At 41.9% G+C, this 26,177-nt stretch overlaps 2 protein-coding genes across 2 annotated transcripts; one reads left to right on the plus strand and one right to left on the minus strand.

Annotated features, from left to right (window-relative positions):
- Positions 1 to 2,957: 2,957 nt before the first annotated feature.
- Positions 2,958 to 26,130, minus strand: Cpsf73 (cleavage and polyadenylation specificity factor 73). Its single transcript, XM_028305586.1, has 16 exons — positions 25,903 to 26,130; positions 25,755 to 25,818; positions 25,509 to 25,606; positions 24,981 to 25,109; positions 24,245 to 24,422; positions 23,210 to 23,299; positions 22,594 to 22,744; positions 19,965 to 20,140; positions 14,329 to 14,458; positions 12,904 to 13,079; positions 11,688 to 11,828; positions 9,710 to 9,818; positions 7,883 to 8,067; positions 6,636 to 6,761; positions 4,190 to 4,312; positions 2,958 to 3,450 (listed from the first exon to the last, which is right to left on the minus strand). Exons 1-16 carry the CDS (start codon positions 25,974 to 25,976, stop codon positions 3,337 to 3,339), a joined length of 2,064 nt encoding a protein of 687 aa, XP_028161387.1. The 5' UTR covers positions 25,977 to 26,130; the 3' UTR covers positions 2,958 to 3,336.
- On the plus strand, positions 16,499 to 19,405 carry LOC114353545 (delta(24)-sterol reductase). Its single transcript, XM_028305587.1, has 4 exons — positions 16,499 to 16,670; positions 16,957 to 17,183; positions 17,578 to 17,845; positions 18,171 to 19,405. The coding sequence occupies exons 2-4, from the start codon at positions 16,959 to 16,961 to the stop codon at positions 19,316 to 19,318; spliced, it is 1,641 nt and encodes a 546-aa protein (XP_028161388.1). The 5' UTR covers positions 16,499 to 16,670; positions 16,957 to 16,958; the 3' UTR covers positions 19,319 to 19,405.
- Positions 26,131 to 26,177: the final 47 nt, after the last annotated feature.

Consider the following 26,177-nt stretch of genomic DNA (forward strand, 5'->3'; position numbering starts at 1 on the left):
CTGTGCGCCGTTTGCATATAGTTAGTATATGTCATATAGCATAAGTCATTGTGTTGACTCGATTCATCACGTCACGTCATTTGTTTATTACGATGTCTTCGTGGACCACTTGGAATGCCTCCAGGGACCACCAGTGGTCCGCGGACCACCGGTTAAGAACCACTGATTTAAAGGAATGTATGGTTATATTTGGATTAATAATACGGATGTGTAAATAAATGTCACCGCTGTTTATTCAACATTATTCATAGCGCTGTGCGCTCTTATGAGTGATTTAAGAATTTTGTAAATAAATGAATAATTATATAAAATAAATTCTATTATTTAATTTCCCCTCGTTAAAAAAAACTAGGGCTATATCCCGTGTAAGTTTACAAAATAGGATTAAAGTTTGTATAGTAGCAGAAAAAAATAAATGAACTGTAGTAAATTGTTTTAAAAATATTTATTACATTTCATTTAAACATACAATCATATTAACAGTCTTATCAGTACACTTACACTAGCATTTCTAGAGACCCGTTCTATTGGTTCCATTTGCATACGTAAATAATATTACGCATTTTAATTTGTTATTATTTTTTAGTATACACAACTGTATTTGTAATGTGAAAAATTTCATAATAACATCCAAGTTACTATAGACGGACTATATTGGCTCAAGTTTGACAATGAGTGTTGCCATTAGCAAAAAATAAGTGCAGTCGACAACATGTAGTCCAGTCAATGAATGCCTTAACGACGGTGTAGAGAGAAATCCATGGAACACAATTTCTGACCTCGGGACTTTATTTAGCCTAGTTAGGTGGTGAACATAGCAAAAGTCCCCGCCCTTAGCCCTTGAGCCGGCGGGGAGAGGGGGGTTTAAAGGTACCACTTTTCGGTTTTTCGCTTAATCCTCGGAAACTATGCGTCCTAGTGACATGACTACTATGAACCAAAAAAAGCTTATTCAATTTGCTACAGGTGAGACAGTCAAGTTTTTCTATATCTTGTATAGTTTTTGCGGCATCTGCTCTAGAAGGTCTGTAAAATTGGAAATTTTATTGTTGTCTTACATGTTCCTTTCAGGAGAAAATCGACTAAATCAACATTGAGCAAACACTATAGACATGCGGGAGCATGTTAAGCCTAGTTCCATGGAGGGGACTGCACCGTGCGTATATTTAGACGAACCAATTAGAGCCACTTTTGACTCCTCATCATTCAAAAACTACTGTGCATTAACACTTCAAATTTGGCTCATGTATTGAGACTTGCAAGATGTACATCAGCTTCAAATTTCATAAATATACCTCAAACGGTTATTTAGGTATTGACGTTCAAAAATCGATATTTAGAGCACTACTATCTATCTATCACATGTGAAATGTTAAAATTTACTGGTTTTTTATTTGTTCCTTTGTATTTACATAACTACCTTTCTGGATGCCAAATTTGAACCTTCGAGGTCATCTGGAAGTGGTTAGAATTTGGTCTATAGGTCAGACATGTAGATTTTTGGACGTCAATATCTAAAGAACCGTTTAAGGCAGATTTATGAAATTTGAAACTGATGTATATCTTGTAAGTCTCAACACATGAGCCAAATTTGAAGTGTTAATGCACAGTAGTTTTTGAGTGATAAGGACTCAAAAGTGGCTCAAAGTGATTCGTCTAAATATACGCACGGTGTAGTCCCCTCGCTGGAACTAGGCTTAACATGCTCCCGCATGTCTAGAATGATTGCTCATTGTTGATTTAGTCGATTTTCTCCTGATGGGAACATGTAAGACAAAAATAAAATTTGCAATATTACAGACTTTCTAGAGCAGATGCCGCGAAAACTATACAATTTATAGAAAAACTTGTCTATCTTATCTGTAGCAGATTGAATATGCTTTTTTTGGTTCATAGTGGTCATGTCACTAGGACGCATAGTTTCCGAGGATTAAGCGAAAAACCGAAAAGTGGCACCTTTAAACCCCCCTCTCCCCGCCGGCTCAAGGGCTAAGGGCGGGGACTTTTGCTATGTTCACGTCCTAACTAGTCTAAATAAAGTCCTGAAGTCAGAAATTGTGTTCTACAGTTTTCCATCTATAATGCTTTATTGACTGGACTAATGTTAACGATGACCAATTGTTACACGTATGAGACACGCGGATATTTAGGTAAGTATCCGTTTTGATTTTCTGTTTTTCAATCCTCCTTAGATTGTTATTTGAAAAATGCTATTTTGTTACTATTCGTACTAAACAATCAGGCCCAACCTGGGTTGCCAGCATGAGTAGTAGTCCAAATCCTGCACTTGCCTTTGTAAGTGATTGAGTGGGTCATGCATCGGCAGTGGAGACCAAATGACCTAAACATAATGATGATGATGTACTAAATAAATGGAAACAAAATACTGTTGCTAACTTCTACTGAAGCCGTGTCCAGACGGGTGTAACGCGTAATGGAATGTATCGTGTAATGTAATGGAAATAGTATGGGCAGCACTTTATATGTAATGCTCGTAGTGCCGTCCACGCGTAGAATTCGTTTTACGTTACACGTAATCTTACATTACACATTACACTCGTCTGGATCCGACTTAATTCAATCAATATGGGTGAAAATGGCTCACTGTATCAACTGTCACATCTCATCGTCCTCGTATCGCTAGTCGCGACACACTAGCGCGAGCGGTGGTGAGGTTGTGTGACGTCACTCGTTGGGCGCATACGTACGAGCCCAGCGTGCAACTTGGTGATGGCGGATGAACATCATGATGATATACTAAATAAGTGAAAACAAACTACTGGCGCGGGCAAATAGAGAAGAAATGTCTCACAGCATCAATGGTCACTAAAGTCCTCGTATTCACTAGCCACGACACAGATGCAGCGCTCCCGTTGTGTGAGTTTGTGTGACGTCACTCGGCGGACGGTAGCGTGAAGGTAATGGCGGACGAACATCATGATGATATACTAAATAAATGAAAACAAACTACTACTGGCGCGGGCAAATAGAGGGGAAATGGCTCACATCGTCAATGGTCACTAAAGTCCTCGTATTCACTAGCCACGACACAGATGCAGCGCTCCCGTTGTGTGAGTTTGTGTGACGTCACTCGGCGGACGGTGGCGCGAAGGTAATGGCGGACGAACATCATGATGATATACTAAATAAATGAAAACAAACTACTACTGGCGCGGGCAAATAGAGGGGAAATGGCTCACAGCATCAATGGTCACTAAAGTCCTCGTATTCACTAGTCGTGATGCAGAGCCGCGAGCGGGCGGTGTGACGTCACTCGGCGGGCGGCGGCGCGGGCGTGTGACGTCACTCGGCGGGCGGCGGCGCGGCGGTGTGACGTCACTCGGTCGGCGGCGGCGCAGGCGGTCGCACGGGCGCCAGCGCAGCGTGTAGCTTGGTGATGGCGGATGACACCGCACGCTCCAGGGATTCATCCGCGGGACACGACACTTCCTGCATAAACATAAGGCTGGTTTTAGTGTCACGCGGACCGGCCGGTGCGGATCGCTTCGCACAGCCGATCTGTATGAACTGCTAGGGAGCGGAGCGGTTCCTCCGGACCGCATTACTCTAAAACGCTCCCTAAAAGTTCATACATTTTGGCCGTGCGGAGCGATCCGCACTGACAGTCCGCGTGACACTAAAACCAGCCACATACATTCAATATCACGCGGGTGGGACTTGATTGACTTTAGCTTGGATAACACCGCCCATAAGCCCGGTTTCCACCAAGCCAGAGCGGTGCGGAGCAGAGCAGAGAAGTTTTTTGCACATCTCCACTCCGCTCTGCGAAATGTTCAACAAGCGTGTAACTTTTTGTTAGTAAAAGGATGTCGAAATTTTCCAAGTGTAAAATCTTATTATTGTATCATAAAAGCAAAACCACATCAGTCATGCTTGACATTATAAACGCAGAAAATATCTTGTTAATCATAAAATAAATCCACTGATACCAAAATATTCTAAAGATTTAATTCTTAGACTGAGTTGCTCCATCTTACTTTAACATTAAAATCACCGGTTATCGTTAAATTTACGGTCAAAGTTTGGTGGTGCAACTCAGCCTTAATGTATTTACTTCAGACTGTTGTTGTTTAAAATATTAATTATAACAAAATATATTAGTGTTGTCAAAAGATAATCCAATATCGATAGCAATAATAAAACTATCTATAGTATGCTGAGCACTGACCAAGTTGAGCAGGTCGATGTCGGCGCGGCGGCCATGCACTTCGACGTAGAGCTTGTCGCCCTTGAACATCTTGGGCACGGAGTCTTCCCCAAACATTTCTTGCAGCATCTCGATCACGCACTCCTAAAGAGAAAGAAATAGTTTCGAGAAAACGAACATCCCATCAAAAACAATACTTGTCAAAAAAACCAAGTCTCGCAACTCAGTTGTTCTACGGTAAAAAGTTGTGAGATCCATGTAATACCAAGTCCAGGCCAGGAAATCTTTAACGTTTTACATAAATATTTTGACTTGGCCATCGCATGAAAACACGTGTAAATTAAATTATTTAGTGCGATGGCCAAGTCAATAGTGACAAAATTAAGTAACTTTGACCCGTTATAATTCTTAAACTACTGGTTCAAATTGAATGAAATTTTAAATATACCGTGTCTTTACAATGCCTGCATAGCTAATGAAAATTCAGCCTTCTAGTTTTATCCACAACGAAGTTACAGGCGGTCGAAAATGGCCTGAATTGCTTCGAGAAAAGGATGGTACGGCCGTGCCGCTATTTTGCTCGACTTGGTGGGGGCACTGCCGTGCCCCCAGATACTGTCTAGTCCGTGTTGGTTCATCCAATTTGTCCAAAAAATCATTTATCAGATATGTACCATCCTAGACTGCATCCCACTTAACATCAGGTGCGATTGTGGTCAAATACCTGCCTTGTAATGCATAAAAAAAAATTTAGGGACAAAAATTTAGTCTTTCGAAGGCATTTGCTTCAAGTTCATTTAATCATCTAAATCAAAGGTTTTTTTTATGCTAGACAAGGCAGATATTTGACCGCAATCGCACCTCGTGTTAAGTGAGATGGAGTCTAGGATGGCACATATCTGCCCTATAAGTGCCTATTCACACTCGCCTTGAAAACGCCCGGATTTATAGTGTTCTGGAAATACAGCAGCAGGCAGCGAATTCCAGTCCCTGACTCACTGACTGACTGACATAGTGATATATCAACGCACAGCCCAAACCACTGGACGGATCGAGCTGAAATTTGGCATGCAGGCAGATGTTATGACGTAAGAATCCGCTAAGAAAGGATTTTACGAAACTCCACCCCTAAGGGGGTAAAACGGGATCCATGCGTACGAAGTATGGGCGGCCGCTAATCTTCTTATAAATCAGAAGCGGTATTTTTTTATGCATAACAAGGCAGGTATTTCACCACAATCGCACCTGATGTTAAGTGGGATGCAGTCTAGGATGATACATTATCTGCCATGTATGTGTCTAATAGACAATAATGTTGTGTGACTTGGCCGTTGAAGGGTACAAAACCAGGTGCTCCATGACACCATTGCACCAATCTGTCGCCAGAACCGCCACCCATTGACGAAAATTGAAATTGAAAATTGGCACTTGGAAAACGTTGATTCAATAACCATAATAATACTTATGTATGATTATCTTAATAAAGATTATTCAACGGCCAAGTCACACAAAATTAACTATAATAATAAAGATATCGCAGTAAGGAACCATAGACTTGGCACGACTTTGTCTAGATTTCATTACTTTTTAGAGATAAACAAGCAGCTCCATCGAGACTTGGCTAGTTTTTTACAGAAATGTTTTTGGTGGGATTTCACTTCTTTTTGTAGAAAGTGGCATAATTATTTAACGTCGTCTACCTAACCATCTAGCGGTGAGCAGTACAGGCGAACACCACGGTGCCGGTGTGGCGCTAGTAGTATTGATTATGAATGTGGTGTTACTCCAGATCTTCGATTTTCCTAGTTTATATAGTTTTCCCTTTATGTGGCCATTAAACCTTAACTCTGTACCAAATTTCAGCTCTTTGAGTTTATGGGAAGTACTAGTTCTATTTTGATGATCATCAGTGAGTGAGTGTCATAAATGCGAAACTTTGCTTTCGCTTAACTTCGGAACTAAATGAGCTACAGACTTGAAATTTTGGATTTTAAGCATGTGATTATAGCTTACTAAATGACGAAAATTTCTGCGTTCTGGTCTTATCCAGAGGTTCTCAAATAGGGGCCTGAAAATGCGGCGAAATGGTTCCGGTAAAGGATGGTACGGCAGTGTTTGCTTCGCGCTCGACTTTCTGGGGGCACTGCTTTGTATTTCAATAGTTCATTTAACGTTGATAAATTGAAATCCAACTCAATTATTAGGAATATCGAATTGTTTTAAAGAGGTTTTAGGAATTATTGGATAATAGTGTCAACCACTCAACTACATACTACTTCCTTCTCGTGTATTTGTTTGCAAACTATTAATTACTATCATAACGAAATAAACGCAACACATGACAAGACAACCCTAGCGCGACGGCCGAGCGTGCGAGCGAGCGAGGTATGCAAAGCGAGGTACATACATGAGTTTACCTTCTGTTATATTTTGTGTCATTTGGCTGATACGAACGAACGAAGGCTACCTTGAAGTGCATGCGGTCGAGCTTGGGCGCGAGCGGCAGGTGGCTGACTTGGGGCGCCGCGCTGGCCGCCAGCGCCGCCGCCACCAGCGCGTCCGCATACATGTCCGTCACCGGCTGCGCCTGCCACTGCGGAGGAAAACATCATTCAATAAACCGTCCTTCTTCTGATCTTCCGCCTTGGTGGAAACTGAGATGCGTTCGTTGGCATCTAACAACAGAACAGCTTCTTGTTAGATGCCAACGAACGCATCTCGGCTCATTCAGCTACAAATGTTCTTTATAATATGCTGAATAAAGTAATCTTATCTTATCAAATCGACTGAACACTTTTTACAAATTACAGAAAAAAGTCGATTTTTTGATGAAATAACTGACATTAGCCCGACGCTTTAAATGCTAAACTAAGTCCCCGACTATTTGCTTCAAGCCCTTTTTTATGGTACACGCTTTTTTGAAGATTAGCCTCTCATACTAAGCTAAATATGCTAGTGTCACGAGTGAGTTCACCACAATAGTCAAGCGGCGGCGAGAACTGTACGGCTAGCATGAAAAACTTTCGTGAATCGCCATCAAAAGATTTAGTAGGTACGAAAATTACAACAACACCCTTCTGAACGTGTCGTAAAGTGAACTTAGTATGAGTAATAGTTGCACGAAACTTATTTTGAGAATCAAAATTGTCACGTTATTGTTTAAATCGAAGGTTGAGTATCGAATTTTGTCGAATACATAAACGATTCGAAGACGAAAGTTGTTCATGCTAGAGGTACCGAACTCGCGTTCCCCAGATCACGAGTCGGCCAGTCGGACTCCTTCACCATTCGGCTATCGTGACTTCTGATCATGAGGGATCGATGGGAATCGGCTCCATATGCTAAGCCACCTAATACCTCCGTGTTCTCGTGAACCGCTATGGGTGGGACGACGAAGGATGCATGTTCGACTGTGTCCCTATCCGTGTATGTGAATTTTAATTGATTTGAGTTTATAATAATATATTGTTTTTTAATTTATTACATTCTTTTTGCCCCTGCGTACAAGGTACCCACTGAAAACCAGTGTCTTGGCACTTGGCAGTAAAATGTCAACTATTAAGATGATACTGAGTGGGTAACCTGTTTGGCAACATTTCTTTTTCTCTTTTCTCTTCATTGTCTTTGTACTTTTTTTTTTATAATTGTATTTTTATATTGCCCTTTTTTAAGTTGTCAAATAAATAATTTTTCTTTCTTTCTTTCCTATCCTACCTCCAGCAGGATCATATTGGGTTCGAGCGTGAGCAGGATGCAGCCGTACACGCGCCAGCGCGCCTCGCCGAGGAACTCGATGTGCCCGCACAGTTGCATGACCACGTGCCTCAGCAGCGCCGGCGAGCCGCTGTACGGGATCGACTGCCGCTGCGTCACTTCGGATTGCGTCAGCTCCGTGTATTCTGGAACGATCGATGGAAAAGTTAGCGCTATTTGTGACTGCTTAAAGTGATTACTGTGGGCCTCCCTATGTCAGTAACAAGATTATGTACGTGGATATCAAGCTGGATACAGTGAAACAGCAAATTGAAAAGTACAGTAAAAGTTACCAACTGAGACTGGATAGTCACAGAAACGAACTCGCCTCTCAACTGCAAGGAACTGGCAGTCTCCACTTTTATAGACTGAAGAGACATAGCATTCAAAACCTAGCGAAAAGATTCGCAGTGAAAGAATAAGAGATGACTCACTGGACTAGTCTCTTACTGAACGCCTCAAGAACCGGATTGGAATCAGACAGATAATTGGATTATTGTTTCGCGGAAACAGATTGCCAAGTAGCAGATTAGAAAAGGAAAAAAAAACTGTGGGCCTCATAAGAAGGCTCAAGGTCACCCAAAGAGCGATGGAGCGGGCTATGCTCGGAGTTTCCCTGCGTGATCGAATCAGAAATGAGGAGATCCGCAGGAGAACCAAAGTGACCGACAAAGCTCGCACAATCGCTAAAATCAAGTGGCGGTGGGCTGGGCACATAGCTCGTAGAGACGATGGCCGTTGGGGCAGGAAAGTTCTCGAGTGGCGACCACGGGCTGGAAGACGTAGTGTGGACAGGCCTCCTACTAGGTGGACCCACGATCTGGTAAAGGTCGCGGGAAGAGCCTGGATGGGGGCAGCGCAGGGTCGTTCATCGTGGAAAACCTTGGGGGAGGCCTTTTGTCCAGAGGTGGATGTCATTTAGCTGAAACGCACGAAAGTGATTAACACGCTCTCCGTACGCGCGGCGGCAGATAACGGGCAAGCGCAGGTTAGCGTCACCGTGCAGTTCGCCACGCTTCCCCGGGCGGAAAAGAAACAAAAAAACTTTATTTGACAGCAAAAAGTGTGTCTCCTCGCGGCCGGTCCGCGTCAATCTGTGCGCGGGACGCAAGAGTCTCAAACTCTCTTAGATCTAGTTCAGACAGCGGAATCCGCGCGGTTGCAGGCAGTTCTTAGACAGTTGGCATCGAACTGTAACCGCACGGTTACCGCCTTGCCGATGAGAACCACCCACAAACAGCGCTCGGTTACCGCGAGTCTGAACAAGGCCTTACCACTGAACCATAGAGCAATATTCTACACAATTTTGGGTTCTAGATGGCTTAGAAATACCTACTTACCTATAATGCGTCATACACTATTACAATCCTACTTAATATTATAAATGCGAAAGTTTGGATGTCTGGATGTTTGTTACTCTTTCACGCAAAAACTACTGAAAGGATTTTGTTGAAACTTTACAGTAGTATTATTTGTGACCCAGATTAACATATCCCAACTAATATTATAAATGCGAAAGTAACTCTGTCTGTCTGTCTGTCTGTTACGCTTTCCCGCTTAAACCTCGCAACCGATTTTGATGAAATTTGGCATAGAGATAGTTTGAGTCCCGGGAAAGAACATATGATAGTTTTTATCCCGGTTTTTGAAACAGGGACGCGCGCGATAAAGTTTTTCTGTGACAGACAAAATTCCACGCGGGCGAAGCCGCGGGCGGAAAGCTAGTAACAAAATAATAATATCCACTTGCCACGCTTATAAAGCAAGCAGCAAATAACAAGCACTCACTGTTGAGATCCGAAGGTGCCAGGATGTGGTAGTTGAAGTTCCTCTTGACGAGCACGCCCTGCAGCTGGCGGCCCGGCTCCGGCGGCTCCACGGCCAGCGACCCCATCACCTGCCACCGCGCACAAAGCAAACGGTTAACGGGACTATTCCCACCTCTCGCTCCCACCGCTGCAACTCCTGTGTAACCAGGATCTACAGCTTGACCGCCACAAAAACCCAACCAATGAAGGTCAAGTTTGTCCCGGGGGAAAGTTAAACTGTCATTGGACCCGCAACGAAATTAATCAGAAGGCAAACGGTATCTTTGGAGGAGGCCTATGTTCAGCGGTGGACGTCCAGTGGCTGAAATGATGATGACGATAATGAAACGGTTAGAACAAATAATACTAGTAACATCGCCAAATGCCAATACGTACGTATTTTGAGAAACAGATATCCACATATTAGACAGTGCCTCCCAAACTATATGACATGACCTACGACTAATAAGCTGCATGGTTTTCGCGACATCTCTTTTCTCGCATACAGGGTGGAATTTTGTAATGCCACCTGGAGGGAAAGTACTTTTAATATTGTAGATAGAAAAATTTTCTCAAAAAAAAACATTCCTTTATTTTTGAAAAGAAATAGAACTGCATTCAAAGATTTCCAACAATTTGCTTGCCACACCCGGGAATTGAACCAACTAAAATCTGTTAAAAATTACACCCTGTATTTTTATTACATCGATCGTTAGGGTTAGGTATAAGGATGAAATCTCTCTAACAAACTTGATAAATCAAATGAAAGGAAAACCATGAAATCTTAAATCATTTTAATTATGTACAGAAAATTGTATGGTATGGTAGTGAATTTTCGAAAAAAAAATCTAAAATCTTTGAATGCAGTTCTCTTTCTTTTCAAAAATAAAGGAATGTTTTCTTTCAGTAAAATTTTCTATCCACAGTATTAAGAGTACTTTCCCTCCAGGTGGCATTACAAAATTCCATCCTGTATACTCTCTCTACCCTGCCAGATATGGACTCGCGGTGCGACAGTTCGTTTTGTCGCGCGCTTTGTCTACGTGCGCGCTGCGTGTTCTAGCTTCTTATATGGCCACGGCCGCGCGTGTTTCGCTTCAGTAGTCTTTCGCTCCAGCGCACCATGAGTGTTTTTCGCTAAAACGTACTTCGCTAAATCGACCATCGCCACTACGTACGGGACCCCCAATTACTTGTAATTAGGCTGGCGAGAATTACAGCACCTATTTTTATACAGTCCGCTATTTAATTTAATTGACTAATGTTCGTTAGGACTAGGCATGTAAATTATTGCTATTTTTCATTCATTTTCATTTTATGAAATGATGATCTTTTTTCATACGATTTCACATGCGAAATTTCACAGGCAATGATTTTTATTCGCAGTGTTTTAATGTAGCTCTTTCATATAATGTGCTACTTTTAATGAAGTATGAATTATGATGAACGATTGCTAATTAGCTAAAATATGAAATGTAACAATATCTGTTTCATTTTATGTCGCGCAACAAAAAACAACAAGTTTCACAGCACAGTACCTATGAATGCAACAATCAATAACCGCGCGACTAGTGAAAAATCATTCATTTCATCTGCCTGCCTCATAATGAAATCATACGAATCATGACAAGGAAATCTAAACCTTACACCTTTGAGTTTAAAGTTCATATTTAAAATGCCCAGTTTCGTCCATCATCACATCTCTTGTCCTTTTCTAACACGCAAATGATCAAATCATTCCTTCTTACTCGCTCGGTCGCTTCGCAGAGCTGCGCGCACGGACTTCGCTCGAATGAATGAATGAAATTCATGTGATTCGTGATTTCGTTGACTGTGAAATTATAGCAGTCTATGTGAAGTAAAATAGCAGGTGTGATTAATGAAATTAATTTCATATGATTTTTCACCTGCTATTCATGAAATGTTCCATGCCTAGTTAGGACCCTAACAGTAGGTACCTTGGCGGTCTTGTCGCCGCGGAAGGTGAGCGCCAGCTGCTGCGTGTTGCGCGGCGTGTGTATGGCGAGCCGGCCGCGCTGCTCGCGCTGCAGCGCCGCTTTAAGCCGCGACATCTCGTTCTGCTCGCCGTGGACCAACACCTGGGCAGAGCGGCGACTTATACAGGCTGTTGATTTCAATCCTCGCCGTATTTATTTTGGTGATCTATTATGACTTACATAAAAATAAATAAAAAAAATAAAATAATTTTATTTCGTTTACAAGGTTTCTTTAGTTTATAAGTAGATTGGAGCCTCCATTTAAGCAAAAAATGCCTGTGTTTGGAGGGTCCGCTCTTCAATAGATGTATACAATTATTAAACCTTATAATTAATTACATAGTTCTGTTCAATATTAAGTGTTATTATATTATATAATGAGTTACATAAACTCATTATCCACCAAAAAAAATATTACAAACGAAAGTGGAATTTTTAGCGAATATTTTCCGTGCGAAATCAACTAGAGTGTGGCTAGAGAATACAAACAGAAAAGGGTCGGGATCCCGCGATCCCGACCCTTTTCTGATCCTGAAAATCCCGGGACTGTACTTGGCTAATCCCGGTATTTTCGGGATTGATATAAACGGGTCTATTTTGCATTCTACGATCCGTTGCGCCTTGACTATGACCTTGCCTAGATTCTACCTTAGCATAAAATTATACAGGGCGGAAACGATAAGTGATCTCATTCGATTGTTTCTAAACTATACAAGATATCGAAGAACTGGTTACTGATCCTGAAAGTGCTTCACGAGCTCTATCCAACGGTACCAATAATAGGTTACATAATAAACTACGATACTTATATGTTTACTACTTATTTGTTATTTTAATAAAAAATATTATATCCACAGGAGAACCAAATTGACCGACATAGCTTGCAGAATTGCTAAAATCAAGTGGCAGTGCAGCAGTGGGCGGGGCACGTAGTTCGTTGAGAAAAGTTCTCGAGTGGCGACCACGGGCTGGAAGACGTAGCGTGGGCAGGCCTCCTACTAGGTGGACCGACGATCTGGTGAAGGTCGCGGGAGGAGCCTGGATGCGGGCAGCGCAGGACTGTTCATTGTGGAAAACCTTGGGGGAGGCCTTTGTCCAGTACTGGACGTCTTTCGGCTGAAACGAACGATATTCTATTTAGATATGCAAGACTATGCTAAAATAATTGTATACTTACCACGTGCGGCGGCTTGAGGATGTTGATAAACTCCGAAGTCTGCTGGTAGTCCGTGTGCGCCGAGAAGGAAATGTAGTCCACCGACATCTTGAGCGGCAGCTTCTGGCCCGACATCGACGTGATCTCCTCCGGCTCCGACAGGATCGTCTTGGCCAGCGTGCCTTCCACGCAGTACCCTGGGGGACACAGTCGTTTGTTTATCCTGTAGCTGGTGGTGGATAGTGATGAAACCAAGATGAGAAAGGTTCTTGCTAAGGAACAAGGCTCTGATGTAAACAGCATAAATTAAAAAAAAATAAAAAAAAATTAACAAATCTTTGGACAATTTCACACAGCGCCAGCTAGCCCCAAAGTAAGCAACTTAATGCTTGTGTTATGGGTGCTAGCTTAACGGATATACTACTTATATACTTTTTTTTTATAAATACATAAATATTATACATAGTCACACCCAGACCCGTCACAGAAATTAAAATTCATCATTTCAATTTCTGCCCGGCCGGGAATCGAACCCGGGACCTCTCGGCATAATAGTCCGTTCTGAACCACTACACCAAACGGCCGACAAAAAATTAGTCGGAGAAGAAGATTAGGTCTCGAGCGAAGTCATAGACTGAGACAGAGTCGCGGACGAATGTCCAAGTTAGGACAATAACTGCCATGGCGTCTCTTTTTCATTTTCCACCGTCAGGTAATGTGGGTAGCGTGTAGCCACGCCCTTTTGGCGGAGCGCGTCCCACATAACCCACTTCTTCTTTTTTTCGTGTCGACAACAAACCTACACAGTGTCAGCCCAAAACTCCGCCACAAGAGTGGCGTTGTCAGTAGCACTCATCAAATCCTCCTGAGTGCAGTTGCTTGGGCACTCAGGGCATGACATCAGATGCCTCATCGACTGGGGAACAAAACCGCACCTGCACTCCATGTTCAAGCCATCCAAGAATCCCCACCTGGCCAGATTGTCCCTACTACGGCCAACCTGCGTCCGAAGTCTATTTAAAGACATAACCCACTGGCCAATGGGGATGCAAATTCATTTATTTTGTAAGGCTTTTGAAAATTTCTTTCACACGTCCCAGTATAGACTATTTGACCAATTACCTACCAATAATTCGAAATCACAACTTTTTAAAAATACACTTTATTCTGGTCTTAAAAACTTAATTAATTTTAAATTATCTGTAAATTAAGATTTTTGGTTGCATTGTTGAAAAAAGTAGATTAATTGAGTTGACAAAATAATGACGTCACTTGCTTGTATTGCCATACAAAATCTATGTGAGAGTCTCGTTTTGTCAATTTTATAAAGTACGCGTACGTCAATTGATTAGTGTTGTCAACACGTCTTTTATATTATCCTACCATTGCTTCGGGACAACAAATGGGGAATGAGAATCCATTGGGGATGAAATGACAGATACTCACCGGCGATGATGACGCCGTTCTTGGGGTCTGTGCACCAGGACTCGAAGAGCTCGCGCGACAGCCCCGACTGCATCATGCCCGGCGACGCCATGATCACGCACGGCCCGATGTCCTCGAAGTGGTCGATGCCCTGCAATAGAAGCAAAACACTTATGAACACTTATGGTTATTGTGCTGTGTGCTATTATTACCAAATAAATAAATTTTGTATTGATTTGACCTACACAGAAGTTGCATTGGTGGGAAAGAGAGGTGTGATTAATTCCGTACACCACGTAGGCATCAGTCGTTACAAGTAGCACGCTCCCTGCGCTTTTTGAGCCAAAAAACGTGGAGCCCCTATTGATGACTACAACCATGTAATTCGACAGCTCGATTGATTTACCATTTATTGATCTCAAAGATTCTAAAATCACATATAACGGTTAGCTTAAAACTAATTGGGTTTTCAGGGCTAGAATTATTCTGCTCGTGTTCAGATATTGCAGTAGATGGCAATAAGCTAGTTGGCGACAGAATAACAAAGAAAAATCAACGCGGACAATGCCGAGGCTTTTCTTTATATCCGATAGATAGAGATCGCTCTATCTATCGAGACGTGTACATAACTAGGATTACTATTGTAAAATACTGAACATAGATAGTTTATTATTTCCCTAGATTAAATATTTATTTTATTTCTTTAGCTAGGTAACTCCATTTAGAAATCACGACTTCGATAAGTATGTTTCATCTTAATCACATTTAAATTCGTCTGACTCCCGCTTAGAGAGACACGTGTTTGATAAGATTGGACTATCAATAACTTTTGGACATCTTTATGCTGTGATGATAGAGTTCAAAATCGAATAACGACGTCGTTATGAAATATGACTGTCTAAAAAATTAATTCAATAGCACCAAGGTTAAGTCAATTGGGCTGTGTTTAGTGTCTGTAAAATGTACGATATCTGTTACATTGTTGGTTCGCTCTGGGGATAAAGTGGTTTTTCTTGTAACAGTATATAGCAAATTCTGAATTTTTCATAACAGAATGAAGAATGTTCACTGATTTTGTTTTTTAGCTTTCTGTATTCTCTGTTAAAAATAAAAAATACACGTGAAAGAATTATTTCGATACGTCAATTAGTTTCCAAGATATTGAATTTTAAAAGTGCGGGCGGCGGCCGGCCCGCCATTTTATGCGCGTGACGTCATATTACAACGACTGGCTCATATTTGTATGGGTGGAATCTTGTAAACTGAATTAAGACCCACTTCCAGGCAACGGATTAAGCTGAAATTTCGCAAACACATGTGATTTGGATGACCATGCAATATTATGATGACATGGAGCTGATCTGATGATGGAGCTGGAAGGTGGCCATAGGAACTCTATAATAAAACGACTTAAATGCATCGAGTTTGGGCTCGTTCGTTTCGTATTGATGAGTATTTTAATTCTATACAGGGTGTTGATTTCAATACCCGCCATATTTAGGGANAGTAATCGGGGTCTAATGATGGAGCTGGAAGGTAATTCGCAATAAAACGACACAATCGCGTCAAGTTTGGGTTTGGTTCAATTTTAATTTCTGTGATGGGTCTGGGTGTTAATATGTATAATAAGTTTGTATTTACAAAAAAAAAAAAATTAAGATGTTTATATCCGTTTTCTAGTGAGCGGACGCTGTGAATGTACGTCACACGGGGTCACGTGACCGTCGGCGGGACTCAATATTTAAGCGAACTTTGAATGCCTATAAAATCATAACTACTGGGTATTTTTGAATGAAATAAAAACTAATGTATTTGTAAATGTAAAAGCTTAACTGTAACATAGGTTTCAAGTGATTTTGCATACCTAGTAACATTCTCAATTTAAAAAATACTTAATATGTTTCAAGCTCTACCTAGGCTTGCGAACTTTGTATCATCACACATGCACGTATAATACGTAGCAAGCACGTCAGAGAATCACTTAATTTTCAAAATAGCATCTTTTACAACAATATAAGATTCGCTATGCTTACACTGGTGTGCATTCGTGCAACATAGTGTGTTTTAATTTACTAATAATTTTTCCGGTTGTCTATTGATATTTTCAATTGTAGCTGTAAATTATGTACAAAATTTAGACTACTATACTGGCAACACTACTCACGTCTACTAGATTACAAAGTTTCGCGACCGATCACCTTTTGTTTACAACGTTGTTTAATTGTGTTATTTCTATAATTACAATTGATAGTGCGCTTTGATAAGATAGTGGACGTTAACACTTACATTTTAATTATTTTATCTTTACACATTCGATGGATTAAACACGCCGTTTGGAGCTACGGTCCTATCGTGTCGTTCAGGTAAATAATTTAGCTAAATATTATTAAAATGAACAAGTATTTAAAATATCGATTTGTACTTCAGTATAGGAAAATAAAAAGTTATTTTGTCAGCATAAAATTTAGGTTTGTTTATTTACAAAAAATATAATTTAAGAGACATTTTGCCGGTATTTAGAGGTTTATCTACGAATGTTAATTGGCTTAGTAGCTAGGCTATCCTCAAATACTAACCTAACCTATGTGTACAAAAGTTTGAAGCAACATACAATTTTTGGAATACTAAGACGTCAATTATTAATTCCAGCCATGATAATAACAGCGTTAACGGCCATCATTTGGTCGCTGCTGCCGGCATCAGCGAAGCAACGGCTGGTGCTATGGCTGGAGGACCACCGCGAGTTTGTGGTGGCGTTCTTCTGCCTGCCCGCCAGTTTCCTCTTCACTGTGATGCTGCGGCTGAAGGCCTTCATTAGGCGCCTGACCAGCGATCCGCAGCGACATGACAGTGCCGTCAAGGATATACAAGCTAGAGTAAGATTTCATTTGTTTTTGAAGTAGAGATGGGATTATGAGGCACAGGCATTTGCCAGGGGCCAATGGTAGCGATAAAATGAGTTGAAACTATATTTTATAACCTTGTCACTATTAATATTATAACGAGGAAAGATTTTTGTTTGTATTCAATAGCCTTCAAAAGTACATACAGGACCGATTTGAAAAAATTTTTCGCAATTAAAATTCGTTGTTTCTGATAAATATAGGCGGTACAAAATTCGCCGGGTAAGGTCTGGTGATTGGTGCATGATTTGATAAGGCCAGTAGTAGTAGCAAGCTTTTTATATTGTGTAAATACCGCTAAGAGCAAATGTTTGTAATATACATATTTGGACACATCAACCTAAGTCTATTCTGACCATGTTTCCAGGTCCAAAAATGGAACAAGCTGCCCGCTTCAGAGCGACGCCTCCTGTGCACCTCGCGCCCCAACTGGCAGTCTCTCTCCACAACCTTCTTCCAGAAGCATCTCCACCACCGCGTACCGGTGGCCTTGCACGACATATTGCAGCTGGATGAAGAGGCAATGACCGTGCGCGTGGAACCTATGGCCACCGTGGGCGATGTGGCCGACTATCTGATACCGAGGGGCTACTCGCTTGCCGTCACCATCGAGCTGGTCGACGCTACTTTGGGAGGTAATGCTTGATACAAGCGTCTTTTGTTGAGCTTCAAACACACCAACGTGTCATTGGCCTGGCAAGCGACCTGTCATTGGCCTATGATCTTGCCGGCAATGGCGATCTGCTTTAGAAACGCAGAATTTCTAGATTTGGTTAGGTCATTCTTAGCCGAAAATGACCGATTCGTTATAAAATATCCTTCAGAGTTCAGATGCCTATGGCGGCTTATGAAGTCCAACACAAAGGCTATGGCTTTGCAATCTTAATAATCATATAGAACAGGAATCCCCAGTTTTTTTAACAGTAACTCACAGAAAAGTAATTTTCTCGTAATCCACAGGTCTCGCAATGGGCACGGGAATGTCGACGCACTCGCACAAAGTGGGGCTCTACCATGAAACCATCACGAGCTACGAAATAGTGCTTGGTGACGGTTCCCTCGTCACCGCCACCGCCCACAACGAGCACGCCGACCTCTACAAAGCGCTGCCCTGGAGCCACGGCAGCCTGGGCTTCCTCGTCGCTTTGACCCTCAAGATCGTCAAAATAAAACCCTATCTCAAAATCAAATACATCCCAGTCCGTGGACAGAAGAAATACTGCGATATGATGAGGCAATTATCGGGCACGTACGAGGCGATCCCTGCAGACTTTCCTGACTATATCGAGGGAACCATATTCAGCAAGGACGAGGCCGTAGTTATGGTCGGCGAGTACTCCGATTACGACAGAAAAATCACGGTGAATGAATGCTCGAAGTGGTACAAGCCCTGGTTCTATAAACACGTCGAGACTTTCCTGACCAAAGGGGAGGGCGTCGAGCTGATTCCCATGAAGGACTACTTGTTACGACACAACCGGGCCATATTCTGGGTCGTCGAGGACATGTTGTCGTTTGGAAACAACCCGTTGTTTAGATTTTTCTTCGGCTGGCTGTTGCCCCCGAAACCCGCGTTTTTAAAGTTTACAACCACCCCCGGAGTTCGCGCTTACACGTTCACGAAACAAGTATTCCAGGACATAGTTTTACCGATCAAGGAATTGGAAAAGCAGGTTGAAATAGCGAGCGTTCTCTTCGAGAAATTCCCTCTGCTAGTGTATCCGTGTAAAGTGGTGGACCACGGTCCATCGTCGGGCCAGCTCAAGCGGCCGGATCCCAAATACATGGTGCCCGGGACTAACTACGCGATGTATAATGACTTGGGCGTTTACGGCGTGCCGGGGAAAGTCAAGGAGAAGAAGCCTTACAACCCGGTGGATGCTATGAGGAAAATGGAGAAGTTTACAAGAGACGTGGGCGGATTTTCGTTCTTGTATGCTGATATTTTCATGACGCGGAAGGAATTCGAGGAGATGTTCGACCTGACTCTTTACGAGGTGGTTAGGAAGAAGTACAAGGCTGAAGGCGCGTTTCCGCACTTGTACGATAAGGTCAAGCCCGAGATCGACGTGTTTGCGATCGGCGAGGAGAATGCTATTACCGGCTAAGCTGACCAGTCTCAGATCAATGTGGCGTGATAATCTTTAAGCATTTAAACTAAAACTTTAAATAATTATAAATATAACTTAATTGTAGTATGGTGTTTTAATTTATTAGAGAACGCTCTATTTTTAATTAAATAAAGTTCTGTATCGACATTAGGAGACTGCTTGCGGTGCATCAAACGAGCAAAATAATAAGTTTTTTTTTCTACTCTATGGTTTTAGTAATAACGTTTTCTTGGTTTTCCGGTTGATCCGCGGAATGAGTTAAGCGTGCGAAACCGCGATTCTACGTTAAAACTTACACCTATTATGAAAATCCGTCACACGCATGCGCTGCTCATACTATTTTTCGATACAAACACGCGTGCCAGCGTTCATGTAAGTTTAAGCGGAGATAGGGTTACCAGGTGTCATGTTTGGCTTTTTAGGGACTTTTCCGGCCAAGTGTTGTCTTATCTTTGATTTTGTTAGGCTTTTTATGTGGCTGCCGCGCCAGTCGATCGAGCCACAAAATAATGTTCATCCAAAAATGATACATAATGTCCGGCTTTTAGGGTAAAATATCCTGCCAATGAAGCACAGAGTCCGACTTTTGTGTTTTTGGACCTGGCAACCCTAAGCGGAGACCCAAAGCTAGTCAACAACATACCTTGAGGTTGGAAATGTGTCGGAACACGAAGGGGTTGTTGACGGCGATCTGACGGCGGATGCGGTCGTTCATGGCGTTGACGTACGTCTGGTACACCGCCATGCACTTCTTGGCCAGCGACGACGCGTAGTAGATCGGGATGTCTTGCAGCTCAGGATGCAGTGACCAGTACTCGTCTGGTATAAATAGATTTTTTTTATTTTATTTTTTTATTTATCTTTATTAAAGAAACATACAGCCGTTTGACACATGCCGCTTAAAATTAAGTAGGTTATACATTGGCCTTTAAAGTTTCTAAAGCTAGGTTGTACAGTCAAAGTTGAAAAGGAGACAGATGTGAAGCATAATTTATGCATGCAAAAGAAAATATTAACATTTAAAACATTATAAAAAATTAACATTAACATTAAAAAAAAGGTTAAACACAATAACATGGATACGCTAAAGATCAAGTAGATCGTCTCCTTCAAGACGGCGAAACTTCACAATGCGTTCATGAAAGATGTCTAAATGACAAAATGCTGCATTATATTTGTTAGCAGCTCTAATGCTGAAACTATTTTTACGATAATTTGATCTACAAATGGGTATACTAAAAGTGTTCCTGTGTCTGACTCGAGGCTTGATACATTTAAAGGCTGATTTACTTAATAAATAAGGACTATCAACCATATTATTTATGATCTTATATAAAAATATTTGATCTCTGTGTTCACGGCGGCATGCCAATGATTGAAGCCTTTCCGAGTTGAAATTTTTAAACCTATACTTCAGACGTCTCACAAATTTTGCTTGAATGCCCTCTAAGAGGTTAATGTATTTTAGGTACTGGGGATTCCACACAAATTCCACACAATTCCACTCAAATAACGTTATTAACGAGGAGAGGATGCTTTATGTTATAGTCCGGTCGCCGAGCACGTAGAATTTCGTCCAGTGACCCCAAGCTACCCATCCTTATCGCTCGCGCGTAATTATATTGCTGTCGCGCTCGTACACTCACTGCTGCCCCCTTACGCACGGGTTAGGATAGATAGCTTGGGGTCATTGGACGAAATTCTACGTGCTCGGCGACCAGACTTTAGTGTTGTCGCATGGGCACATCTTTCTTGTATTAAAAGGTAAATTAGTTTTCAGTGTGTTGGTAAAACAGTGACATCAACAACTCCAATGGGACAGCTTTTAAAAACACGACTAACTATTCTATAATGCGTAAAATGCAAAGATTTAACTGAAAATTAAACACCAAAGAATTTTGGACTTTATGTCGATAGTACAAGCATACCTCGGACACTCGCAACAATTTGTATGAAAAAACATGTTCTAAGCACACAGTCATAGGCTAGTGCAGGTGAACGCGTAACATACCTGAGATTGACATTTAGACGATTATCACACTGCACCGCGCTCCGCCGTGGTCCGCGTGGCTACATATAAAGAATCCCGCGCGCAGACGCGTTTTCAGTGTGTTGTGCCGCGCGTGTTTTGTATACAAACTGAGGTACTTGCATACAATGATTAAATCTGTCATCCCGCGTACCGCGTACCGCGGCGGAGCGCGGTGCAGTGTGATAATCGCCTTATGTTCGTGCAGGTGAACGCGTAACATGTTTGTGTAAGTGACATATGACATTTAGGGTTGGCGTTATACCACCTTTACTAATCACGTCTAAAGGGAACGCGGCCGAATTATAACACACAACACGATCTCGCTCACCAGCCCCGTGAGCGGCTCTATGGCGCCGGCACAAGGCTCACATGCATCGCTCACCCAGGATGAGCAGCAGCTCCTGGGCCGGGCGAGCGCGAACACAGGGATGAGGCGGCGGCTCTATGGCGCCGGCACAAGGCTCACATGCATCGCTCACCCAGGATGAGCAGCAGCTCCTGGGCCCGGCCGAGCGCTGTTAGTTAGGTTCAGGTTAAACTTCCATTCTTCATAACTTACATAAAATAATTCATCATCATGTTCGTGATTATTTTAAATGAACTTAATTTCATTACTTACACGAAATAACTATCAAAATGTATTGATATTCTTATCGTTTTAATAATAACGATTGAGCTACTACAAATCATTTGCATTTGAGTATTTTGGAAGCTTGCTATAAGAGCATTAATTATGATAGGACGGATCTTTAGTTAACAAAGATCTTCGGTCATCGAATGTGCTTTTCTAAGTGCAAATTTGCGATTTTTGATTGTTTTCTTGTGCGGTTTTGAGTAGTTAGTGTGTGAACGTGTGATAGTGAGTGTGGTAATAGTGAGTGAGTGTTAGGAATATGCCTAACCAACCATACGTACAGCGCTCGTGAGTAGATACGTAAACATGGTTTACTGTTACGGGAGGGCACGTGGAAACGCATCTGAAGTCGCATCGGTAAGTACCTAGCTCTAAACTTAAAGGACATTCCTTTTTAATGTAGGAAGTGAATAATCTGGTAATTTTGTGTAGAAAATACTCCCGCCGTCGCGGTAGGTAGTGGCGGAAAGCGCTCCAATACACTCACACACACTTAAGAAACAGCAAACTAATTTAAAACGAACTTTAACTTTANGGCCGAGCGCGAACACAGGGATGAGGCGGCGGCTCTATGGCGCCGGCACAAGGCTCACATGCATCGCTCACCCAGGATGAGCAGCAGCTCCTGGGCCCGGCCGAGCGCGAACACAGGGATGAGGCAGCGGCCGCCGCGCGACACGATCTCGCTCACCAGCCCCGTGAAGCGGCTTTCGCGTTCCTCCCGCTTCTCGTGGATGTGGGTGCCGTATGTAGACTCCTGCAAAAGCACATAAATCAAGACTATTTCATACGATCAAGCACACAAATCGCTATAAACACTCCTTATTTCGAGAATATTATGAACTATGCAAATGGAATGGACATAGGCCTCCTCCAATGATCTCCATGCTTCTCTGTTTCTTGCCATTTGTGGCCAGTGGAAATGAGTGCAACTAAATTGTAAATGTAAAATACCTTGTAATCCAGTAATAAAGGCTTATTATTATTATTATGCAAATGGAATGAGAGTCCAACAAGAATTACATAATCCCGTGTATCTCGCCCTCTTCTCGATTCTCGTGGATATGCGTGCCGTATGGTACATACTCCTGTGCAAGCACATACATTTATTTTATTTATTTATTTATTTATCGCTAATACACTCCATATTCCCAAAATATATTTACTTAAACGCGTACGTTTATACTTAAACCCTACTTAAATCGGTCGGAAAATAACATACCGTGATAAGAACGTCAGGGTGAACTGTTGGAATTTCGGCCGCCATCAAGTGCCGGTCCTCTTGCCTTGAAAAATCGCCCGTGTATAATACCTGAAATTAAATAAAGTCACGTTAGATTTCTACTTGAAAAAGAAGCTGACAAAGGTGACTGAGTTTCTTCCGTCTTCCGACTTCTTCTCAGCATCACCCCATATGTTGTCCCAAAGTGATGGTAGGGCAAGCTATATTTGTGACGTGTATAAGTGCACTAAGTGAATAAACTATTTTATTTCATTTCAGTTCTATTGAGTCCCTATCACTGCGACCGATCAAAATCAATCAAAATCAAAAATATTTATTCAGTTTAGACCACAAGTGGCACTTATGAACGTCAATAGAAAATAATAAAAAAAGAAAAGGTAGCCCTTATGGGGCACTTTACATGTCTCCTTATCTTTTGGGCTTATCTTTTGGATATCAATCCAATGTGATCGCCACTACTTCTACAGTCCGTAACCGAGTCCTGTATCCATGGCCCCTACAGCAGGGTACTCACCTGCCATGTGGCACATAACGTAGCATGTAACGTAACCAACCTTCAAGTGAGTACGGCTCGTCCACGGTCATCGCGTATCTGGCTGCGAGCTCCTGAATCCTACTGCGAGCCGCCTTTGTGCTCGCAGTGATACCGCCACTCGGCGGGTCGCTGCGATCTCCCTGCGAACCACGCGCGGGCTCGTGCCTATGTACTCACTTGTTACAGTATCTGATACATTACATGCTACACGGCTAAAGCCTGGTCCCTGAGCACGTAGAATTTTGTCCAATGACCCCAAGCTATCGCTCTACGCTATTGCTGTCGCGACTGTGCGACGGGCGCCCGCAGTGAGTGTGCAAACGCGACAGCAACGTAATTACGTGATATACGCGATACGCGAGCAATATAATTACGCGCGAGCGATAAGGATGGGTAGCTTGAGGTCATTGGACAAAATTCTACGTGCGCACGGACCAGGCTTTAGATGAGTACCCGCTTACAGTACAGAGGGCACTGACCTTGACGCCGGCGATCTCGATCATGAACATGGCGGCGCCGAGCACGTGGCCCGCGTTGTAGGCCCAGAAGCGCACGCCGCGCACATCCTTCTCCTCGTGGAAGTTTATGGTCTCGATGCGGTCCATGGAGCCCTCCAAGTCCGACTCCGTGTATAGCATCTGCTCCGTCGATATGTTGCTGCCGAACATATAATTTTAGTTTTTAGATAAATTCATTAAAAAATAATCTATATATATAAAAGAAAGTCGTGATAGTTACTTCGCTTATAACTCAAGAACGGCTGAACCGATTTAGCTGAAAATTGTCAGGGAGGTAGTTTAGAGCCAGGAGAAGGACATAGGATACTTTTTATCCCGTTCGAAATTTAAAAAAAAAGTCTGCTTATTTATTGCCATTAAGGCGGAACAAAGTTCGCCGGGTCAGCTAGTAATTTAATAAACAAAAAAAATTACAAGAACAAAATTTTAGAAACTGATAAAATATTTTAAAAAATGTAATAATTTAATCATGTCTCTCTCTTCCGTGCCAATGCCAACAATGCCGCATCCATTTTCAATGCTTCGTGCATTCGTGTTCAAGTTTCTAACACTCGCAGGGAATGGTCCGCGCTGAGACTGTTTGGTTTGGTTTTTTAAGACTACTGACTTTTATGAAATATTAATTTAGTGATAATTAATCAATAACAAATTGTTTAGAAAATTCATATTGATATCATAAGAGGCAAACAAAACTCACCTGACTTTGATGTAATCGGACACAAGCCACCGGTAAATGGCTTTAGTAGCATGTGTCATGAACACACGGCCCTTGAACGAGGTCTTGGTCAGAAACCATGGTAGAGCTCCACTGTGGTCCAAGTGAAAACTGAAACGAAAGCATTTCTTTGATGAGTTGTTTTCCTAATCTTTCATTAAAGTCTGGTTACGGAGCACGTAGAATTTTGTCCAATGATCCCAAGCTACCTATGATAATTTTTCTCAACTTTGTCACCATTTATCTCATTTTGAAAAACTATTTTAGAGAACAATGATGTACTATTAATATTATTTTAGGGTAACCTAGTTCTAATAATAGGGGCAATTTTGGAACAAATATACTTATAAAATATACTGATGTGCTGTCCTCATCAGCTCATAACTAAACATTTTATTTTGAGGGCCTATAATGTGTTGCATCTTCAAGTGACCATCATCATAGGTAATAAAGAATTTGACCATAGGGTTTGATTCAAATGTTTCAATAAAAATAATTGAATAAGCTTACTGTGATATTAGAAGCAGGTCAACCTCATCTGCTTCGATTAGATCCACAAAAGGCAGTGCATCCATGCCTGACAACCCAGGATGAATCCCACAGTCCAGCTGAAAATATAAAAAGCTAAGTTAAGAAAAAAACACATTAAAGCAAAAGAAAATGTTGCTCAAAATTATTGAGTAACTGAAAGACTAATGTTAAACATCATATAAACATGAAAAAGTAAAGAAATGGGTCACAAAATACAAAACTTACCATAATTTTTTTACCCTTGAATTCTAGCATTATACAAGACCTGCCTACTTCTTGCCCGGCGCCCCTATAAACAGAACATAATAAATATCATATTGCGCAAGATTAAACCAAAATTTATGAAAAACCATCATAACAAAATAATCATTACAGGGGTCGGATCGTAAGTTGATCACTTTCCTCCATTGGCACCGGGTCGGTGCCTTTCCTCGGGTTTGTCGTCATGTTGAACGTTAGTAGGACGCAACAGTATCAAGCAGCATTTACAAAAGGCAGTTAATTTGTTCTTTCTAAAAAGTTATAGACAGAAATACACAACAAACAACAAACTGGTCCGGTGAAAAAGTGAGGTTATGATTGCCAACCTAACAACGCTAACTGTCCAAATGGATAGGGATGTTCTTATAAAACAATGATTCACCCCAT

The sequence above is a fragment of the Ostrinia furnacalis genome, unplaced genomic scaffold (genome assembly GCF_004193835.3).
Source record: "Ostrinia furnacalis isolate ACB-3 unplaced genomic scaffold, ASM419383v2 OfSCF1743, whole genome shotgun sequence".
Classification (NCBI taxonomy): Eukaryota; Metazoa; Arthropoda; class Insecta; order Lepidoptera; family Crambidae; genus Ostrinia; species Ostrinia furnacalis.